At 44.9% G+C, this 19,249-nt stretch overlaps 1 protein-coding gene across 1 annotated transcript in view; it reads right to left on the bottom strand.

The window, feature by feature from the left end:
• Window positions 1–3,440: 3,440 nt before the first annotated feature.
• The window catches only part of LOC138930737 (uncharacterized), a 56,182-nt gene continuing 40,373 nt past the window's right edge, over window positions 3,441–19,249 (bottom strand). The window contains exon 3 of the mRNA XM_070291190.1: window positions 3,441–3,581. Coding sequence (XP_070147291.1) covers window positions 3,505–3,581 — 77 coding nt within the window. The 3' untranslated portion in view covers window positions 3,441–3,504. The remainder of the gene's footprint in view (window positions 3,582–19,249) is intronic.

Raw genomic sequence — 19,249 nt, 5'->3', positions numbered from 1 at the left:
TTTTATTTTCTTGGGCTTAAAAAACACTGCAGACGGTGACTACCATGAAATTAAAGGACACTTGCTCCTTGGAAGGAAAGCTTTGACAAACCTAGACAGTGTATTAAAAAGCAGAGACATCACTTTGCCAACAAATGTCTGTATAGTCAAAGCTATGGTTTTTCCAGTAGTCATGTATGGATGTCAGAGTCGGACCATACAGAAAGCTGAGCTCCAAAGAATTGATGCTTCCAAACTGTGGTGCTGGAGAAGACTCTTGAGAGTCCTTTGGACACCAAGGAGATCAAACCAGTCAATCCTAAAGAAGATCAACTCTGAATATTCATTGGAAGGACTGATGTTGAACCTGAAGCTCCAATACTTTGGCCACATTATGCGAAGAGCCGACTCATTGGGAAAGACCCTGATATGGGGAAAGATTGAAAGTAAAAGGAGAAGGGGGCGGCAGAAGATGAGATGGTTATATAGCATCAGCAACTCAATGGACACAATTTGAACAAACTCCAGGAGATAGAAGAGGACAGACAAGTTTGGCATGCTACTGTCACGGGGTCACAAAGAGTCATACACAACTTAACACCAACAAGAATATAACTGAATTACTTTACTGTACAGTTATACTGTATAAGTTTGCTGTACAACAGTGTAAATCAACTATACTTCAATAAATAAATTTAATAAAAGAATTGGGTTAAAATTAGTTCTTGGAATGGAAGTGGGGACCAAGCCAATGATGTATGTAAGAAGCTTCCTTTGCTTTGCTTTTAGGCCCCCAACAAAATAAACAAACAACATTAGGGTGACCCCAGTCCCAGCCATGAGTAGATTTCCAGAGAAGGCACAAGGAGACGTTCATCCAGGTTAAATAACAAAAGCCATTTCCTTCGGAGTAGCTTGCTTTCCAGCTCCCATGGAGGGGGCAGTAAGGTCAGGGAGCAGAAGGCAGTGAGAGAGAGCAGGAAGATAAAGGGAGGGCCTGGAAGGGAAGACAGGCTCCAGGCTACATCCTGACAGCCTGCCGGGCCCAGCCTGTCAGGGGCTGAGCCTGAGGCTCTCCAGAGGTGCTCTTGCCAGTTTCCCACTAGAACAAATTCAACTTTAATCAACTGTTTTCCCCCTCCAGCTCATTGTTGTTGCAGGCAAAAGAGAAAGCCCTTGTGCTGAGACCTTTTGTTAGTCTTCCCAACAGCAGCGGCAGCAGCATGCATGGGGCAGAATAGGGCAGGCCCCTATGGAGGCAGTGCAAAGCTCATGTGAGTCAAGGAATCTGGGGCAAATTACTGAGCTTCTCTGAGCCTCAGTTTCCTCAAGTATCAAAGAATACTTGATGGACTGGCAGGAGAATTCAAAGAGCTCAATTAGATGGAAGCCCAGTGTGGTGCCTGGCTCCTGGGAGGGACTCAATAGATGCTAGCTTCCTCAGTTCCTTCCCCTTGTGCCTAGAATGGCTGCCAGGGGATGCCCATGACACAATGGCACAAAATGTCATCTCGTGAGCAAAAGCATCCAAGCCAAGTGTAGATTTCTTTAGGCCAAACAATGTTTAAGAATGTGTCCCATGTCATGTTTTAGGAGGATAAGCACTAGTGGGATCATGTATATTAAAAAAGGAAAAGATTAGAAAAATCTTCTTTCCGGAGAGTCTAGGCAGGGGTTGGGAGGTAAACTATTAAAAGGGAAGAGATTCAACCAAAGCAGAGTAATCTGAGTTTCAATCACCACCACTTCCTCCCTGAATTTCAGCAAGGAAAGCATTAGAGGAAGCTAATGAGAAAACAAAACATAGTCAATGGCCTAGTTATCCATGCACATTGAGGAGACTATTAGCAGATCTAATAGATGTAATTGATTAGTAAATCTGTTCTAGGTTTGCCAGTCACCGGAGATTCAGAAATGGGAAGGCTCCCAGAACCAAATGCTGGTGAATCCTGTCACACAATCCTGGCAACTGTCTGCTCATAAGGTTCTTTTTAGAAAGGCAGGTCACTCTAAGGCAGTGTGTCCCAATCTCCAGTCACCTGTGGGTTACCTTCTCAATTTTTATCGTTAGCCACATACAACCTGAACTATTATTTAACACATATTTTCCTTTAAATTTCTCACTCTTTCACTCAAAGAAATTGTGCATCAGTCATGTAAATTGGAAAGCCACTATAGAGTGTGCTAAATTAAAGGAAACCATGAAAACAAACACATTGCTATTAAAATAAAAATATTTACTCATGTCCCATCTTAAAGCATGAACTGTACTCCTACTCCCAGAGCAAGACAGGCTCACTTTGGGAAGTTAACTCTACAGAACAAGATGATTGCCTTGAGGATGAAGCCTCCTCCAAGATACTCCTGGCAGCTGAGCTTCTGCTCAAACAGAAAACCATGCTGGAGTGGGAAGGTTCTGATGAACAGCTGACTTGGAACATGGTGTCTTTGGGTCTTGCCCTGGAATCTCCTTTCAGATTATGGGAAGTTAGATGGTACCTACCCCTTGGGGATAGGCAGAGAGCTAGGCCAGAAGGCCAGCAGGTGAGGGAGCAGCTGCAGTGCCCTGGCTCTTGCTGGTTCAGATTGCATCCCTATCAGATCCAAAACCTGTACTCAGGAAACTTGTTTATTTAATAGGTTGCTAATTGTAGTTTTTGTCTTTTTATACAGTTCATAAGATTCTCACGGCAAGTATACTGGGGTGGTTTGCCATTCCCTACTCCAGTGGATCTTGTTTTGTCAGAATTCTCCACTATGATCCATCCATCATGCGTGGCCCTACACAGCATGGCTCATAGCTTCATTGAATTATGCAAGCCCTTTGCCACGACAAGGCAGTGATCCCTGAAGGGGATCACAAATGGCATCACTGATGCAATGGACATGAACTTGGGCAAACTTTGGGAGATGGTGAGGGACAGGGAAGCCTGGTGTGCTGCAGACCCTGGGGTTGCAAAGAGTTGGACACAACTGGGTGACTGAACAGCCACAACAACTGTATTTTTACAATGATTTCCTTCTTCCTCCTCTCTAATATTTTATAAATTTCCTGTTGAGAATGCCAGATGTAGGTCTGGTCCTCAGGTGGGCTAGGACCAGCTCCCCCACCCTGAGGCCACCTGGCATACTGTGAACAGCAGAGTCAGTGCCAGGATTCCAGGAGGAAGATAAAACTGAAAAAATGCATCCCTTCTCCACCTGGAAACACTCAAAAAGGGGTTTCCTTTTTGTTCTTCTGTTTTTATGAGGGTCACCAGGTCTTTACATTCATTCAGAGATCAAATAGCAAAGGAAGCTCATGGACAACATCTTTAGTGACAAATTTGGGCATTTTGATAGCTACCCTCTATAGATCTATTTTTTTTTCTATTCTTCATCTTATGCTAATAGGGATCAAGCGGGTTTCAAGAAAGGCACAGAACTACTTGATTGACAAACACAAATAGGCTTTTTGCATGGAAGGAAGAAGAGATTTGTCTACTCTTTTAACCAAATAATGTGTTCAAAGAAATCTGCCACTTCCTACCTTTTCTCTTCTTCTCCAATCCCTGAGTCTCTTCCTCTCCAGGATGGCTGGCTGGCTGTCACGGTAGGTGGGACTATATGGGCCAGAGATCATAGAAAACAGAGAATCAGAGACATCTAGAGTTGGGGAAGTCTAGGTCTACAACCATGGTCAGAGTTGAAGACTGCAGGACTCACTGGCTGCAGGCTTGCAGTCGTCAAAGTGTATGGAGAGTACAGTGGTAACTGACTGTACAACAAAGACTTCTTTAAGTCAAGGTAATTCTAACCTACAAAACAATGGGCATGTTCAACTTCCAAGTGTGCCTGAAAATCAAAGCTAAATGCACAGTCTCATAGAGAAGATACACTGGAGAAGGAAATGGCTACCCACTCCAGTATTCTTGCCTGGAGAATCCCATGAACAGAGGAGCCTGATAGGTTCCCAGTCCATGCGGTTGCAAGAGTCAGACATGACTTAGCAACTAAACCACCATAGGCAAGTCAAAAACTTACCTGTCCAACACATGAAAAGATGCTCAACATGCCTAGTCATTAGGGAAATGAAATTCCAAATCACAACGAGGTACCACTTTACACCCATTAGGGTAGCTATTTTTTTTTTTAAGGTAAAAAATGTTAAGTGTTGGTGAAGGTGTAGAGAAACTGGAACTCTTGCAGTGGATCACTGGTGGCAATGTGAAGTGATACAGCCACTGCTGAGAACTGTTTGGGGGTGGGGGGCGTCCTCAAAAATATCCCCAAAGAATTGAAAACAGGGACTCAAAAACAGATATTGGCACACCCATGTTCAAAGCAGCATTATTCACAATAGGCAAGAAGTGGAAGCAATTCAAGTACCCAGCAAAGGATAAACACAATGTGGTATACACACACTGTGGAATATTATTCAGTCTTTAAAAGGAAGGAAATTCTGACACATGCTACAATAATGCTATTATGGTGGTACAAAAGGAATCATGGTTTTGCATTGTTGAACTTTGCTGTTTGATACTGGAATATATTCTTCATAAATGTGGTTATGTTAGACATCATTTTAACGCACATTCTCACATTATGTTTTTTCACTAATGACATATTACTTGCTGTTTATATCTATCTAAGACTAGGGAAATGATGTTAGACAAAAAGCAAATTCAAGCAATTTTCTTTTTGAATTTATTTATTTGTAATTGGAGGATAACTGCTTTACAATATTGTGTTGGTTTCTGCCATACACCAACATGAATCAGCCATAGGTGTACATATGTCCCCTCCCTCTTGAACCTCCCTCCCACCTCCCACCACATTCCACTAGGTTGTCACAGAGCACTGGTTTGAGCTCCCTGAGCCATACAGCAAATTCCCACTGGCTATCCATTTTACATATGGTAGCGTACATGTTTCCACGCTACTCCCTCCATTTGTCCCACTCTCTCCTTCCTCCTCTGTGTCCATAAGTCTGTTTTCTGTGTCTGCATCTCCATTGCTGCCCTCCAAATAGCTTCATCAGTACTATCTTTCTAGATTCCACATATATGTGTTAATATACGATATTTGTTTTTCTCTCTCTGACTTACTTCACTCTGTATCATTAGATACACTCTGTATCATTATCCACCTCATTAGAACTGACCCAAATGCATTCCTTTTATGGTTGAGTAATATTCCATTGTATATACATACCACAGCTTCTTAACCCATTCGTCTCTGAATGGACCTCTAGGTTGCTTCCATGTTCCAGCTATTGTAAATAGTGCTGCAATGAACACTGGGGTACATGTCGTTTTCAGTTATGATTTTCTCAGGGAATATGCCCAGTAGTTGGGATTGTGGGGTCATATGGTAGCTTTATTCCTAGTTTTTTAAGGAATCTTCATACTGTCCTCCATAGTGGCTATGTCAATCTACTCGAGTGATTTTCTTATTGGAGTAACATGGAAACTTACATTACCATATGTAAAGTAGATAGCTAACAGGAATTTGCTGTATGGCTCAGGAAGCTCAAACAGGCACTCTGTATCAACCTAGAGGGGTGGGATGCGGAGGGAAATGGGAGGGAGGTTCAAAAGGGAGGGGATAAGTGTATATCTATGACTGACCTGTCCATCCTAAAGGAGATCAGTCCTGGATGTTCATTGGAAGGACTGATGTTGAAGCTGAAACTCCAATACTTTGGCCACCTGATGCGAAGAGCTGATTCATTGGAAAATACCCTGATGCTGGGAAGGATTGAGGGCAGGAGGAGAAGGGGACGACAGAGATGGTTGGATGGCATCACCAACTCGATGGACATGGGTTTGGGTGGACTCCAGGAGTTGGTGATGGACAGGGAGGCCTGGCGTGCTGCAGTTCATGGGGTCGCAAAAGAGTCGGACATGACTGAGCGACTGAACTGAAATGATGGCTGATTCATGTTGAGGTTTGACAGAAAACAACAAAATTCTGTAAAACAATTATCCTTCAATTAAAAAAGAAATAAATAAAGTTAAACAGGAAAATAAATGTCAGACACGAAAGGACATGTGTTGTATGGTTCCACTTATATGAGGTATATAGAAGAGCTAAATTCATCGAGTCAGAAAGTACAATAGTGGTTTATAAGAGGTTGAGGGGAGGAGGAAATGGAGTGTTACTGTTTAGTGGGTAGAGTTTCAGTTTTGGAAGATAAAATTTTTCTGGAAACAGATACACAAACACTGAATGTATTCAATGCCACTGAACTGCACACTTAAAAGCACTTAAAATGGTACATTTTATGTTATGTATGTTTTATCACACACACAAAAAGAATGTGCCTGCCTAGTAATAAAGACAGATGAAGAGAAGGGACATGGAATAATCCAGCCCCTTAAGGCTCTTTTTCTTATAGCAGAGCTTTGTGTCAGCTTTACATCTAAAATCTGAGCAAATTGGTTTACACAGGCTGTCAGTGCAAGAAAGACTTGGACATGTGACCACAAAAGACTGATTAGTATACCAAATATTGATCATCCAAATATATTTAGACCCATAGAGTTGGAAATTAGCAATTAGCAAATAGAATTTCACACCACATTGGTGTCTGTGAGATGTCAAACACACAAATACAACTGAAAACATTGTAAAGGATGAATTGTTGAAGTCTTTGAATACCAAGCTCAGGACTCTGGACTCAACTTGAATGCTACCATCAAAATGAGCATTAACCCCTCTCCCGACCATGCAACAGGCTGCTGCCCAATGACCGGATATGCCAGAAATCAAGAGGATGTGAAAGGCCAAATGGCTTAGTGCGGGAATGACAGAGCTATGCAAGTCAGGTCACATGGATGGGGAGAGCTTATAAGCCACAAGAAGGACCCCACCATGTTGCAGGTAGGAGCAGAACTGTGGCACACATGCTCACCCAGGCCCTTAGGAAGCTGTAAAGCACGTGCCACTGCTGGGCACTTAGAGTGGCAGGAATCCCTGGGGGCAGAAGGACACAAAGATGTCTCCCTGTAGCAGCCACCTAGTTTCTAATGCAAACTCCAGCTGGAACTGGAGCAAAAAGTCCAGTTCTCCTCCACTTTTTAAACCCCTCCCCCAATTCTCTACCCTCAGGGCTCACTAACTGCTCTGCTCTGTTTCCAGTCCCACTGCACCATCAGGCAAAATACCATGGCAACCTGCCCTGAATGGGGAGCTGGGAATGCTGTCTGCTGCTGGTCTGGCTGGGCATTGGGACTGGCCGCTGCTGCTGCAGCCCTTTAGCCTCTCCTCCTTGCCTGCCTCTTCCTCTGGAAGCTAGCCTTTGCCTCTTGCCTGAGCCAGCTGGGCAGACAGCAGGCATCTGGCATACATCCCTGGCTGGACAAACTAGTGGCTACACCTACTGGCCAAAGGATTCCAGGTGGAAAAAAATACTCTGATGGATGGAGGAGAGGTCTGCAGAAATTCAAGAAATGAATAATCCAGATCCACCACTTGGAATGCCAAAGCGCATGCTCAGGTGGGCATGCTGTCTGTTCTCTGCCCCTGTGGATGGCCTGATCCTCCTGGCCACCTGAGGCCTCCTGCTGCTGGACGGTAGGCAAGTGGTGTGGTCTGGAGAGGCCACAGGTCACACAGCAGGACATGGGGAAGTGTGCTGACCCCTCCCCAATCCCCAGGTCTGCAATGTGGCATCCTGGAAAAAAAGAAATAAACAGCCCCCCATCCCTGGTCTCTGCTCCCTGTGTGTGGCTTGGTGTATGGAAGTGGAGGAGGGATTTTGATTCTCCAATGAGCGTGTGCACTCAAGCTGTGGGATCTTGGCCTTCTTGCTTGCAGGCAGGGCTAAATGACTCTTGTTTTTCCCAAGTAGCAGTGAGGGTGGAGAGTACACCAAGTTTGAAGGCAAGTTGGAGATCTGATGCAAGTGTGGCAGTGATTATCCGAGTAAACCACAAGGAGCAGTCACCTTTGGGCTGGGGTGAGAAAACTCGTTATTGCCTGGTGCAGTGACCTGGAGTTTTATATCCCTAAATGTGAGCCAAGCAAGTCTGGGACAAAGCAACTCATTCTTCCATCCTAGTACCTCCCGCCAGGGAAGTTCAGAAGTGTTAAGCTACTGGGTGGTACCCAGACTGTGCAGGTTCCCATAGCCTTTTGGGTTCATCCTGGCCCAATCCCTGGTTTATAACTTTCTCTCCTTTCGTCACCTAACATACTCTGCTAAATCTTCTCAGATCTCCTCTACTCCCGGAAACCTATCCCAAAGCCTTTCTCAGCTAAGCCCAGCCAAGGGTCCTCTCTCTCAGCACCCTGAATGATCTCTGTCACAGGGGCTCTGACAGAGCAGTGCTAACATTTTATTTGAACAAGTGAAGGCATTTTTTAAACTTCTATTTAATATAATCAAGATTTCATACGGGACTTCCCTGGAGATTTAGTGGTTAAGACTTCGCCTTACGATGCAGGGGGTGTGGGTTCAATCCCTGGTCAGGGACCTGAGATCCCACAGGCCTTAGGGCCAAAAAAACAAGACATAAAACAACAGCAATATTGAAACAAACTCAATAGGCTTTAAAAATGGTCCACATCAACAAATCTTCAAAAAGAAATTTCATAAACAAGAGGATGTTTTAACATAAAAATGTTGGAATGACAATTTTGGAATTTAAAAAACTGAATGCATTTGACTTTATGAAAAATTACATCATCATTTTTCTCATTTTTGGCCCAGAAGAGTGAAAATTTTATGAAAGATGAGCACCAAGTTGCATTTGGGAACTGAACTACAGGCCTAGACACCAAGTAAATAAAAGCTTGTCTTGGAAGACAGGTGAACACTTCCCCCACATTTGGATGGCACTCTGAAGGTGGCGCTAGCGGTAAAGAATCCATCTACCAATGCAGGAGACATAAAGGACGTGAGTTCAATCCCTGGGCCAGGAAGATTCACTGGAGCAGGGCTTGGCAGCCCACTCTAATATTCTTGCCTGGAGAATCCCATGGATAGAGGAGCCTGGCAGGCTAAAGTCCATAGAGGTCTCAAAGAGTTGGACATCTCAAAGAGTTCATCTCAAGGTTGAAGCAACTTAGCACAGTATACAAGGCACACACTGAAGTTTGCAGAGCTACCTATACATTCTCACTATCCCCTGCCTTGGAGGTCTCATTATTCCCACTTTATCCAAGAGGAAACTGAGGCTCAGAAAAATGAAATCACTTACCCAAAGCCTCACAAGTAGGTAAAATCCTAAATCCATGATCTCCTAGGCCTCAACACAGTGCAACTTAACAAGCATTTATTGAGGACAGACTTCTACTGAGGACAATATTGTTCTGTCAGATGCAAAAATGAAGACAGCACGTCCCACATCCTCACAGAGCTCACGGGGAAGCAAGGAAACTACAGATAACTGGGATTACATCACCATCTCTCAAGGTTGTTGTGACAAGGAATGACGCAACTTATGAAGGCTCTTAGCATGAGGCCAGGAATCTAGTAGGCATTCAATAAATATTAGTTTCCTCAGTTCCTTTTCATCTTCAAAGCATCAAGGATGTGGAAAACAGCCCCACTGCCAACAAGCAAGCGCCCATGCCTCCCAGCCCCACTGCAGTCTTCTTCAGAGCACAAGAAAAGTGCTCGGGAATTGTGTCCCTTAACATTTAGTACAGTTCATCCCTGTCCTTTTGGCCTGTTTCTGAGAGCAAAGGATAAGTGTATCTGGAGGACGAGGTTAGGAAGGGAGGCTCACGGCCAAAGAAAGCTTCTTGGAGGACCAAGAGTCAAGGGCCAGCTTGAGTGAGAAGAGGAAGAGATCTGGTGAGTGGCAAGGGACAGGAATCCTTCACTCCTGGTATGTGAGAAGGCTGAGCAATGGGACAAAAGAGAGCAGATAAAGGGGCCATCATTTAATTTTGTCAGAATGAAAGGAAAGGAGGAGTTGGAGCAGAAAACAAGGGGAGTGAGGGAAGTTAGGTGCCTAGGCGAAGGGTCTGAAGCTGAGGATGGAGGTTTGCCAAGTCCTCAAGTCTCTAGTCAGAGAAGGCAATGGCACCGCCACTCCAGTACTCTTGCCTGGAAAATCCCATGGACAGAGGAGCCTGGTAGGCTGCAGTCCATGGGGTCACTAAGAGTCGGACACGACTGAGCGACTTCACTTTCACTTTTCACTTTCGTGCACTGGAGAAGGAAATGGCAACCCACTCTAGTGTTCTTGCCTGGAGAATCCCAGGGATGGGGGAGCCTGGTGGGCTGCCATCTATGGGGTCGCACAGAGTCGGACACGACTGAAGCAACTTAGCAGCAGCAGCACCATCAAGTCTCTAGTAAGTTTTCCTGTTGAGACCAGCTACCATATGGGAAAATTCTTGGCAACCTTTCCACTGACAATGCACATAGAAAAGAAAGGCCCTGTTCTGGATGCCTGATCACATGTGTAGTTTCCATGGAGTCTCACAACTCTGGAGCAAGAGGGGTAGTACTAGCCCCATTTTACCTATGAAGAAACTGAAGCTCAGAGAGATCAGAAATCTTGCTCAATTCACAGAGCTAGCAAGTGACAGAATGGGAGTGAATGCTTTAAAACCCACACTCTTCTACAAAATTCACACCCTGCTCCAATCAAATTATTTTACTTACCCCATTATCCAGTTAGCAGAAAAGCTATGAGACATTTGAGTAAGACTTGAGAAATGAAAATAATGGTGTGAAGATTATTTGAACAGCCCAGATGTGAAACAATATGGGCTCCAACCAAGGTGGCAGTAGTAGAGCTGGAAAAGATAAGACAGATGTGAATGTGAAACCAGATGACGACTCTGTTTCAGTCTCTTTTGTGAGCTCATCATTTTCTACCCAAATCTCGCCATTCACCAAGGCTTGGTCCTAGGCTTCACACTGTACTGCATCCCTCTATGATCCTTTCACAATCACAGCTGGGCATCTCTATATGTGGACTTCAACCACTGGTGTTCTGCTAAACTAGTTGGGACAGGGATAGGGGAGGGGATACTAATATGTAGCATTTGCCAACTTCCTTCCTTGCTATAAACACTTTCATTATAACCAATCTGAAGTAACCAATGGTTTGATAACCAGCATGCAAAATTGCTCAGTATTTAAACAACCGGCTTGCAAGAGCTAATGAGAGCCAGCTCCAGAGCACCTCTGAATCCACTCAGCCCTCTCCTCTAAACTCAAAGTCCACATAGCTGAATAGCCTGCTGCTTACTTGCTCCCTACTCTTGGATGGTTCAATGGCAACTCAAAACTAACATGCCCCAAACTGAAGGCATGATCATTCTTCATAAAACCCCATTTTCTGGGTTCTCCAGAATATAACCCTCTATCTACATGGATGTGCAAGACAGATCACTGGGAGCCTTTCTGGACGTCTCCTTCTCTATCTCTTTAATCCTCACACTCATTCTGTCACCAGATTCTATTGATTTTTCTTCCTCAGTAGCTCTTGAATCATTCTGTGGCCCCTAAGTTATTACCTAAGTCTAAACCACCGCTCTAGATCTCTCCACTGGACTGTGGCAATTACCCCTGGACTGGTCTCCTCCTAAGCAATCACAACACTGAAGCTACAGTGATCAGAGGGATCAGTTCATAATGTGAACATGTCATCCCCTGCTTGGAAACATTCAAAGGCAAGACTAAAAGAGGCCTGCAGGCCTCGCCTGTGTGAGGGCTTCAGGGCTCCCTCGCATGTGTGCCTCTCATTCCTCCAGCCACCTGAATACACTGTGTTCCCTTCCACCACAGAGTCATGCATACGCTCTTTCTTCTGTCTGTTCCTTCCCTTATTTGCCTAATTAACTCCTATTCATCCTTCATATTTCATCTCATCTCCCTCAGAGAAGCCTTCTCTGACTTCCCTGTCAAATCCCCTATTATATAGGCCCCCCTAGCATGTCTACATTTGTCTGTAATTATTTGGCTATTATCTGCCTCCTCCATGGGACTATGAGCTCCCTGAGGAGAGACTGGGTCTGGTTTCTAGCACATATTATACCCTCAATAATTCCTGAGGAAAATACCGAATGTGTGAACAAATAAATGAATGAATGACTCCACAGAAGAGGCAGCAGAGAACCCCAGAGTGAAGCTACTTGAGTTTGAATCCCAGCTCTGCCACTAACCTAAAGCTGTATGACCTTGGTCCAGTTACCTGTCTCTCTGTGCCCCAGTTTCCATATCTGGAAAACTGAGACAATAAAAAAACAGTTGTTATGAGAGTTATGCAGTCCATGGGGTCGCAAAGAGTCAAACACGACTTAGTGACTAAAACAACAACAACAATGAGAACTAAATAAGCAAATATTTCTAAAGCACTCAAGCAGTGCTGGGCAAATAAGGTATATAAGTATATAAAGTAAAGTAAAGTGAAGTCGCTCAGTCATGTCCAACTCTTTGCGACCCCATGGACTGTAGCCTACCAGGCTCTGAGGAGCCTCTCAGTCCATGGAATTTTCCAGGCAAGAGTACTGGAGTGGGTTGCCATTTCCTTCTCCAGGGGATTTTCCCAACTCAGGGATCGAACCCAGGTCTCCTGCACTGCAGGCAGGTGCTTTACCGTCTGAGCCACCACTTATAAGTATATAAGGTGTTCACACAAGAACACATTTGTTTCCCAGAGAGTTCCAAGATGCCAGACCTCCAGTTTGGCTGTAGGAAGCAGTCAACTTCAGCCTCTTTGGGGAGAGAAGAAAAGCTGAGGTCTGTGGAGCCTAACTGACCTGACTTGACGCCTCCCTCCTTCTCTCCTCCTACTTCAAACCCACCAGGAAGTGCTATCAGCTCTACCTGAGATATAAGCCCCAAATCTGTCTTCCTTGGTTCTCCCACCCCAAGCTAAGTCACCATTGTGATATGCCCACTTCTACTCTTGATCCCTTATAAACCATTCTCCACACCAGCGACCAGACTGAGCCAAAGGGAATGCCAATCAGATCTCATTACTGTCCAGCATAAAGCCCTCTGCAGACTCCTCATCACTCCTAGAGTGAAATCCAAACTCCTCTCCGTGGCTCCCGGGGCACTCTACCACATCGTCCCTGCCTAGCTCCTGGGTCTCATCTCTCAGCCTGCTCCAGCCATACTCAACCACGCTCAATGGCTTCTCAAAGCACTGCGTTCTCTCTTGATCAGGCCCTTTTCAAAACTATGCTTTCTATTGGATCACTTTTTTCCTACCATGGCTTTCACTAGGCTGACTCCTGCTCCTCCTCCAGATCCAGCGCAGTCATTACCTCCTCTGGAAAGCCTTTGTTGCCTCCCCACCTCCTGCCCATGGCTGTGAGGGGTGCCCCTCCTCTGTGCTCCCATAGCATCCATTTCTTCTCCATCACAGCATGTGCCACCCTGTTCTATCCCTGCCTGCATACTTGTCTGTAACACATACTCCCATGGCTGCTGAAGCTGCTGAAGGCAGTGACCTGCTCTTGTTCACAGCTGCATGTCTAGCATACAGCACAGGGATTGTCAGAAAATCCTGACTTCACCATTCCCTAGGTAAGTGACCTTGGGTAGGTTCTCTCTGAGCCTGTTTCCTCAGCTGTAAAATGGGAGGGTAATATTTTGCCAAGCTGTCATGAGGATTAAATGAGATAACATACATACAGCACACAACACAGAGCAAGCACTCAATAAATGGCAGCTATTATTGGATTACTGGTCAGAAGAAGAGAGAAAAACAAGTCTCTCCTCCCTGCTAGCCCATATCCACACCCATCCTGCTTCCCCCGCCTGTCTTCAGTCTCTTGAATAAAGCTGGAAAACCTGACCCAGCAAAAATAATCCCCTTCAGTAAACTCTTGGGAGAGAACTATCTTCTGTATCAACAACACACCCTTGGCTCAGCCTCCAGTGGACCAGCCCCAGGTTGGAGGTCTGGCTTTGCTTTTCACCCCATCCAGATATTTATAGTGTAAACTTTGGCTGATGGGGAGGGGCACACAGCCTGTGCCAAGAAACCTCACGAAGGAACTCACACTGGGTCCCCACACAGTAATGCACACACTTCTGGAATGGGAATGAGACGTGAAAATGCTTTGTCAGCTGTGAGATAAAAGAAAGGGATCTTCTCTGCAGTGAGGTGGATATGCAGAGGCTGTGGAGGACTCTCCCAACTCAGAGTGTAGTCTGCTCTGTCTAGCAGAGAAAAGTCTAGTTCAAGCTCCATCTCAAGCTTTCTGTCTTTATGGTGAAAGAAGGGAATAGTTTCAGATGCCCCATCTCCCACTTCTAAACTCCAGCTGAACTGGAACTTCCAATTGGCTCCCAACTGCCTCAGTGTTGACATTCAATAAATATGCCCAATGCCTCTTTGACTCAAAATCGGAAAGTTGTCCTCTGATACATGTCACATGTGCATTTTGTCCAATAAATAGGTACCTACTATTTTGCTTTCTGACTTAGAATTATTCTGTACAAATATTTTCTCATAACAGCAGAGTTCAGAAGTTGTCAGATTTCATGACCATATCATAGCCGAACGTACTAAAATAAAAAAAAAACTCACAGTCTGCTTAGCCAAATCTCTATAATTGGCTATTTGGGTCATTTCTATTTGTTGCTATAATAAATAGCAAGTAATTAATAGTGCTTTGTATAACTTACTTTGGGAAATTTCTTCTTCTGGATATTTTTTCTGTGGAGGTGAATTCAATTTCAAAACTACTTCAGAAAACATATAAGAAAATCAAAGATCCAAAGGCAGGAATGATTTCCGCCATGGAGAAACAGGCCTACCATTCACTGCCACCTCAAGCCTTGAAGTAGAGCCACAGGGAGAAACTACTTGCATGGCAATAACAGAATGAAACCTTACCACACTCCACCAGAGCCTTCCTTTACGCTGAGAAAAAGCCAAACTGAGAGGGCCCACATAATCCATCTGACCTTTCAAATGAGAGATGAGGACCCTTAGGTGCAATTGTGTGGGCACTGAGAAAATGGCTCTTTCTGGAAATCTCTTGGTCTCAGGTCTTCCACATCAAAATTGGAGCAGGCTACTTGTTTCTCTAAACTAGCATTTGTTGAGTTTATTGGTAGATACTGACAGTTGCCTAACAGCCACTCCCCTCTCCTTTGTACTTGCTAACAGAACATCAGTTTGTTCAGGTAGCTGGTAAAGATCCAGATATGAAAGGATCTTTGCCAGTTCCAGCCCCAGGTTTGAATTATACGTGGTCTAAACCAATTATCAGTCTAAGAGTGAGCACATGACACAGTTCTGGCTAATGGGATGTACTAGTATCCTGGGAAAGTCTCCTCATCCTGAATAACAGGACAAAATCAGCCAGGGAGGAGAGCTTTGCCCCTTCCTCCTTCTTCCTGCTAGAATGCAAATGTGATAGCCAGAGATGCAGCAGGCAATTTGTGACCATGAGGCAACAAGGGTGAAAGCCAATTCACTATGGATTGTGGAGCAGGCAAACACTTGCCTCTAAATTTTTTATTATGTGAAAAAAAATGAACTTCTATTTGTTTAGGCCACTCCAGGTTGGGTTTTCTGTTACCTGCATCCCAAAGCATATCCAACTGTACCTACCACGCACCCAGCACTTTTTGAAGCACCAGTGAGGTTACCAAAGAAATGGAGAACACGCTCCTTTACCTCAGAAAGCTGAGTCTACTTAGGGAGACATACACACACACACACACACACACACACACACACACACACACACACCTCACAAATAGCACCATGTGAAATATAAGTAAGTGACCAGATATAAAGGACTCAGGAAACTAGTTTAGTCAAGGTATATAGGAAAGGGCCGGAACTAGAAATAAGCACAGCATATCTGAAGAACAGCAAAGACCTGCGTGGATCCTAGAAAGGAAATGGGAGATCTGAGCGGATCTTAAGCTGAGGCTATATTCCGAGGACTGAGAACTGTTCATTTATGAGTCTGGCCATGTTCTAATACTCACTGCAGAACCAATCTGGCTGAAATTCACGGCAAAAGTTATGCTGGAAGAAGATAGATTGGATGGTGTGGTGTAGACTGAGGCTGGTACACTCAAATGGTTGGTAACATTTGAAAGGGACCCAGTGCATAAATAGGACTCGGTCAGTAATTGAACCTGTAAAAGGAAGAGAGTGGAGTCAGATATCTCCATCCACTATCCAGAGAGAGAGAGAGCAAACACAAGAACTCTCAACAGAGACCTGGAAGTTCAGGAAAGGAGATGAAATTTTACTTTGATCTGTTGAGATGATGGTTGATTAGGCAGATTAATATGTCTATTAGACAATTCCCAAGGCAGAAGCCCCAAATTGGGGTGCAGGGGCAGAAGAGGCAGCATAAAAAGCAACATGATTTGGTCAAGACCACTGTTCCCCAATCTTCAGTCTTCTATATACTACTTTCATGACTTCTGCCACAGGCTTAACACCTATACTACTGCCTTAATATTTTTCTTTAAATAAACTTCCTTTTTTTAAAACATCAGCATGGTTCTAAGCAATAATATGCTTGAAAGCACCAATTTTTATGTGCTAATTATATTTTTCTAAAACACCTTAAAAGAAATCCATGGCTATTGAAGTTATATACCACCTGAAAGTATACTATGTACCACCAGTGGCCTGCCCACCATCCTTGGGAAAACACTAGCTCAGACACAAGTCATCAGGGACCTGTTTCAGGAGGGTGGGGGCATTTCTAAGAGCCTAATCTCTGTGCAATGGGCCTCTTGAATCCATCCCTTTCTCTCACATCGGCAATTTGCATTCTTTTCTCGGAAAAAAATCTCTAGCCATCTGGGTCAAGCTGTAGGGGAGAGAGAGATGGAGAAGCAAGGTCCTGACTGTCAGGATGCCTGGGGAGGCTGCTTACTCAGCAGGCATCTCCGGCCACACAAACCAGGTGAAGGCTCTCCTCAACAGCAGTCTGATCACAGAGGGGCCTCAAATCCCCTCATCAGAAGGAAAGATTCCTATAACTTGAGCTAACCAACAAACCCAGAAAGAGGCTAAGTTGCTGCCTTCCTCCTCCCTTTCTTTCCCTCACTCCACCCCCACTCCCCTAGCCCCCTTCCAAATCTGAGCTGGGCTTAGCATAAGAGGAGCATGACTCATAGAAACCAAGGACTGAGCTGGAGAGGTCAGGCTGCCAGGATTCCTCCCAGGCTGATGATGAGCAGACCCAGCAGCTCAGTGCTCAGCTCACGGCAGACTCGGGAGTCTGAAAGCTTTGGGCCTTTAGAGATCACAGGGTGACAAACATTCCCTGAGGGAAGGTCAGGAGACCAGAAAATGGCAAAGAGCCGGAATGAAGGAAAAAATACTGTGCTCATTCAATTCTGGTGGCGTTCAAATCTCGCCTCCCCTAGTGTCTAAAATCTATCAGGCTCTGAGTCCCTGCCTTCATGGTAAAATAATAAAAACAATAAGACAAAGAAGAAATGTTTATAGGAAAATAACTATATGCCAGGTACTGTGCTGGGTGCTTTTCATGTATTATTTCATTTTCACAAAGAACTCATGAGGCAAGTACTCGGACTGAACTCATTTAAGGAATAAGGAAACTGGGAATCAGAGAGGTGAATTGCCCAAGGTGTCCCAGTAAGTGAGAAGGCCTGGATTTAAGCCTAGGCATCTGGTTCCAGTGAAAGTTGCTCGGTCGTGTCCAAGTCTTTGCGACCCCATGGACTATACAGTCCTTGGAATTCTGGTTCCAGAGCCCAGATCCTTAACCATTCTGCCTGTCTTACCCACAAAACCTTCGGAAGAATGTTGACATTAGATACCACTGGCTGGACCAAACACAGATCCTTGAATCAGAGCAGAAAAAGTTGGCCAGCAGCCTAGAAGGTAGCCTGAACTATCTGCCAAATATGGAAGATAGTGACTAACAGAATCACTCAGATTGTCTCTCCTGTGGAATCTGGACATGAGACAAGGACAGGGTCCTCAGTCAGTAATGGGAGCAGAAGCAGACACACGGACAGAGAGACAACGACCTGAGGCAGAAGCCACGAGGCAGTGTAAGAGCCTTGAGTGAAACAGAAGCTATGAAACAGAGTGAGGGTAGAGGGAAATTATTGCTGCAGCAAGAACAGGAGCTTCTAAATCAAAGAGCATGGGAATTGCAAGTCAGCCATTTAAAATTCTCTCGCCAATGTCCTTACCTTTCTGACACCATTGTCCATCCATCATATCCATCTTGCAAATTTCCAAGCCTCGAACCAAACCAATTGTCTACCCTTTCTCTTCCTATCCTAGGACCACTAAGTGCTGCTTGGAGAAAACAGCCCAACTTTGCACGTGGGAAGCATGATAAGCTCATGGTCTCGACTACCCCTGGGCACTCAGTATGACTGGGCAACCTTTCTTTGAGCCTCTGTTGGGTTCTCCCTTCCTTCCATTCTCTCCAGTGGCTCTCTGACCACCATGGCCTCCACTTTCATCCACAAACTTCTAGTCCTGTCATATCCTCCTCACTCAACTTCACAGAAAAAGAGAAGCCACAGGCAGTAATGTTCCATAAGGAAATCTACGAGCTCACTCACCACGTCCATGCTTTCCTCCTTTCCTCTCCAATTCCTCCGGCCTGAGACTGACCCCACTTGTGCTCTGCATTCCATCTCCTCCCACCAACCATCTCAGGAACCTCAATTGTCAATCCTTCCCTTTCCCACCTGTATCTCCCATCTCTACTACTGGCCTCCTCCCCCTCAGCACTGAAGTATACCCTCCCTTCCCCCATAGCCCTCAAGTTATCTGCTCATACTTCCTTTTCACAGATAAAACTTCTGGAAGGAGCTGTCTACACTTGCTATCTCCATTTCCTCACTCCCACTCTTCCGGTCAGTGTAATCTGACATCCAGTCCCACTGCTCCACTGAAACTTGTCACCAACCACCTCCCACTGCTACTTGGGAAAAACAAGAGTCATTTAGCCCTCCCATTGTAGTTTCTCAGATCTTCTCTTCTATCAGCCTCTCCAAAGCATCATCACCATTGGCCACAGCTACCATCTTGAAACATTCTCTTATTTTGGCTTCTGAGATGCTGTGCCCTGCCCTGGCTTTTCTCCGCCTTCTCTGGTTGCTGCTCAGCCTCTGCATTGGTCTCTTTAATCTCTATCCATCCCACAAATGTTGAGAGTGTTCAGGGCTCACTCCTAGGCCTCCTTTTCTTCCCTATGATTTCTCCCTGCATAATCTCCCAAGGTTTCAATGAGCTGATGGGTCTCAAATAAATAATTTCTAGAAATATATATTTATAGCTCCTGAGCCACAGATTCATATGTCCAATTTTCACTTGAGTGTCTCACAGGCAAGCTA

The sequence above is a fragment of the Ovis canadensis genome, chromosome X (assembly GCF_042477335.2).
Source record: "Ovis canadensis isolate MfBH-ARS-UI-01 breed Bighorn chromosome X, ARS-UI_OviCan_v2, whole genome shotgun sequence".
Taxonomy (NCBI): domain Eukaryota; kingdom Metazoa; phylum Chordata; class Mammalia; order Artiodactyla; family Bovidae; genus Ovis; species Ovis canadensis.
Note: the sequence above shows the minus strand (reverse complement) of the source record. Positions and strands in the feature narration are given on the sequence as shown.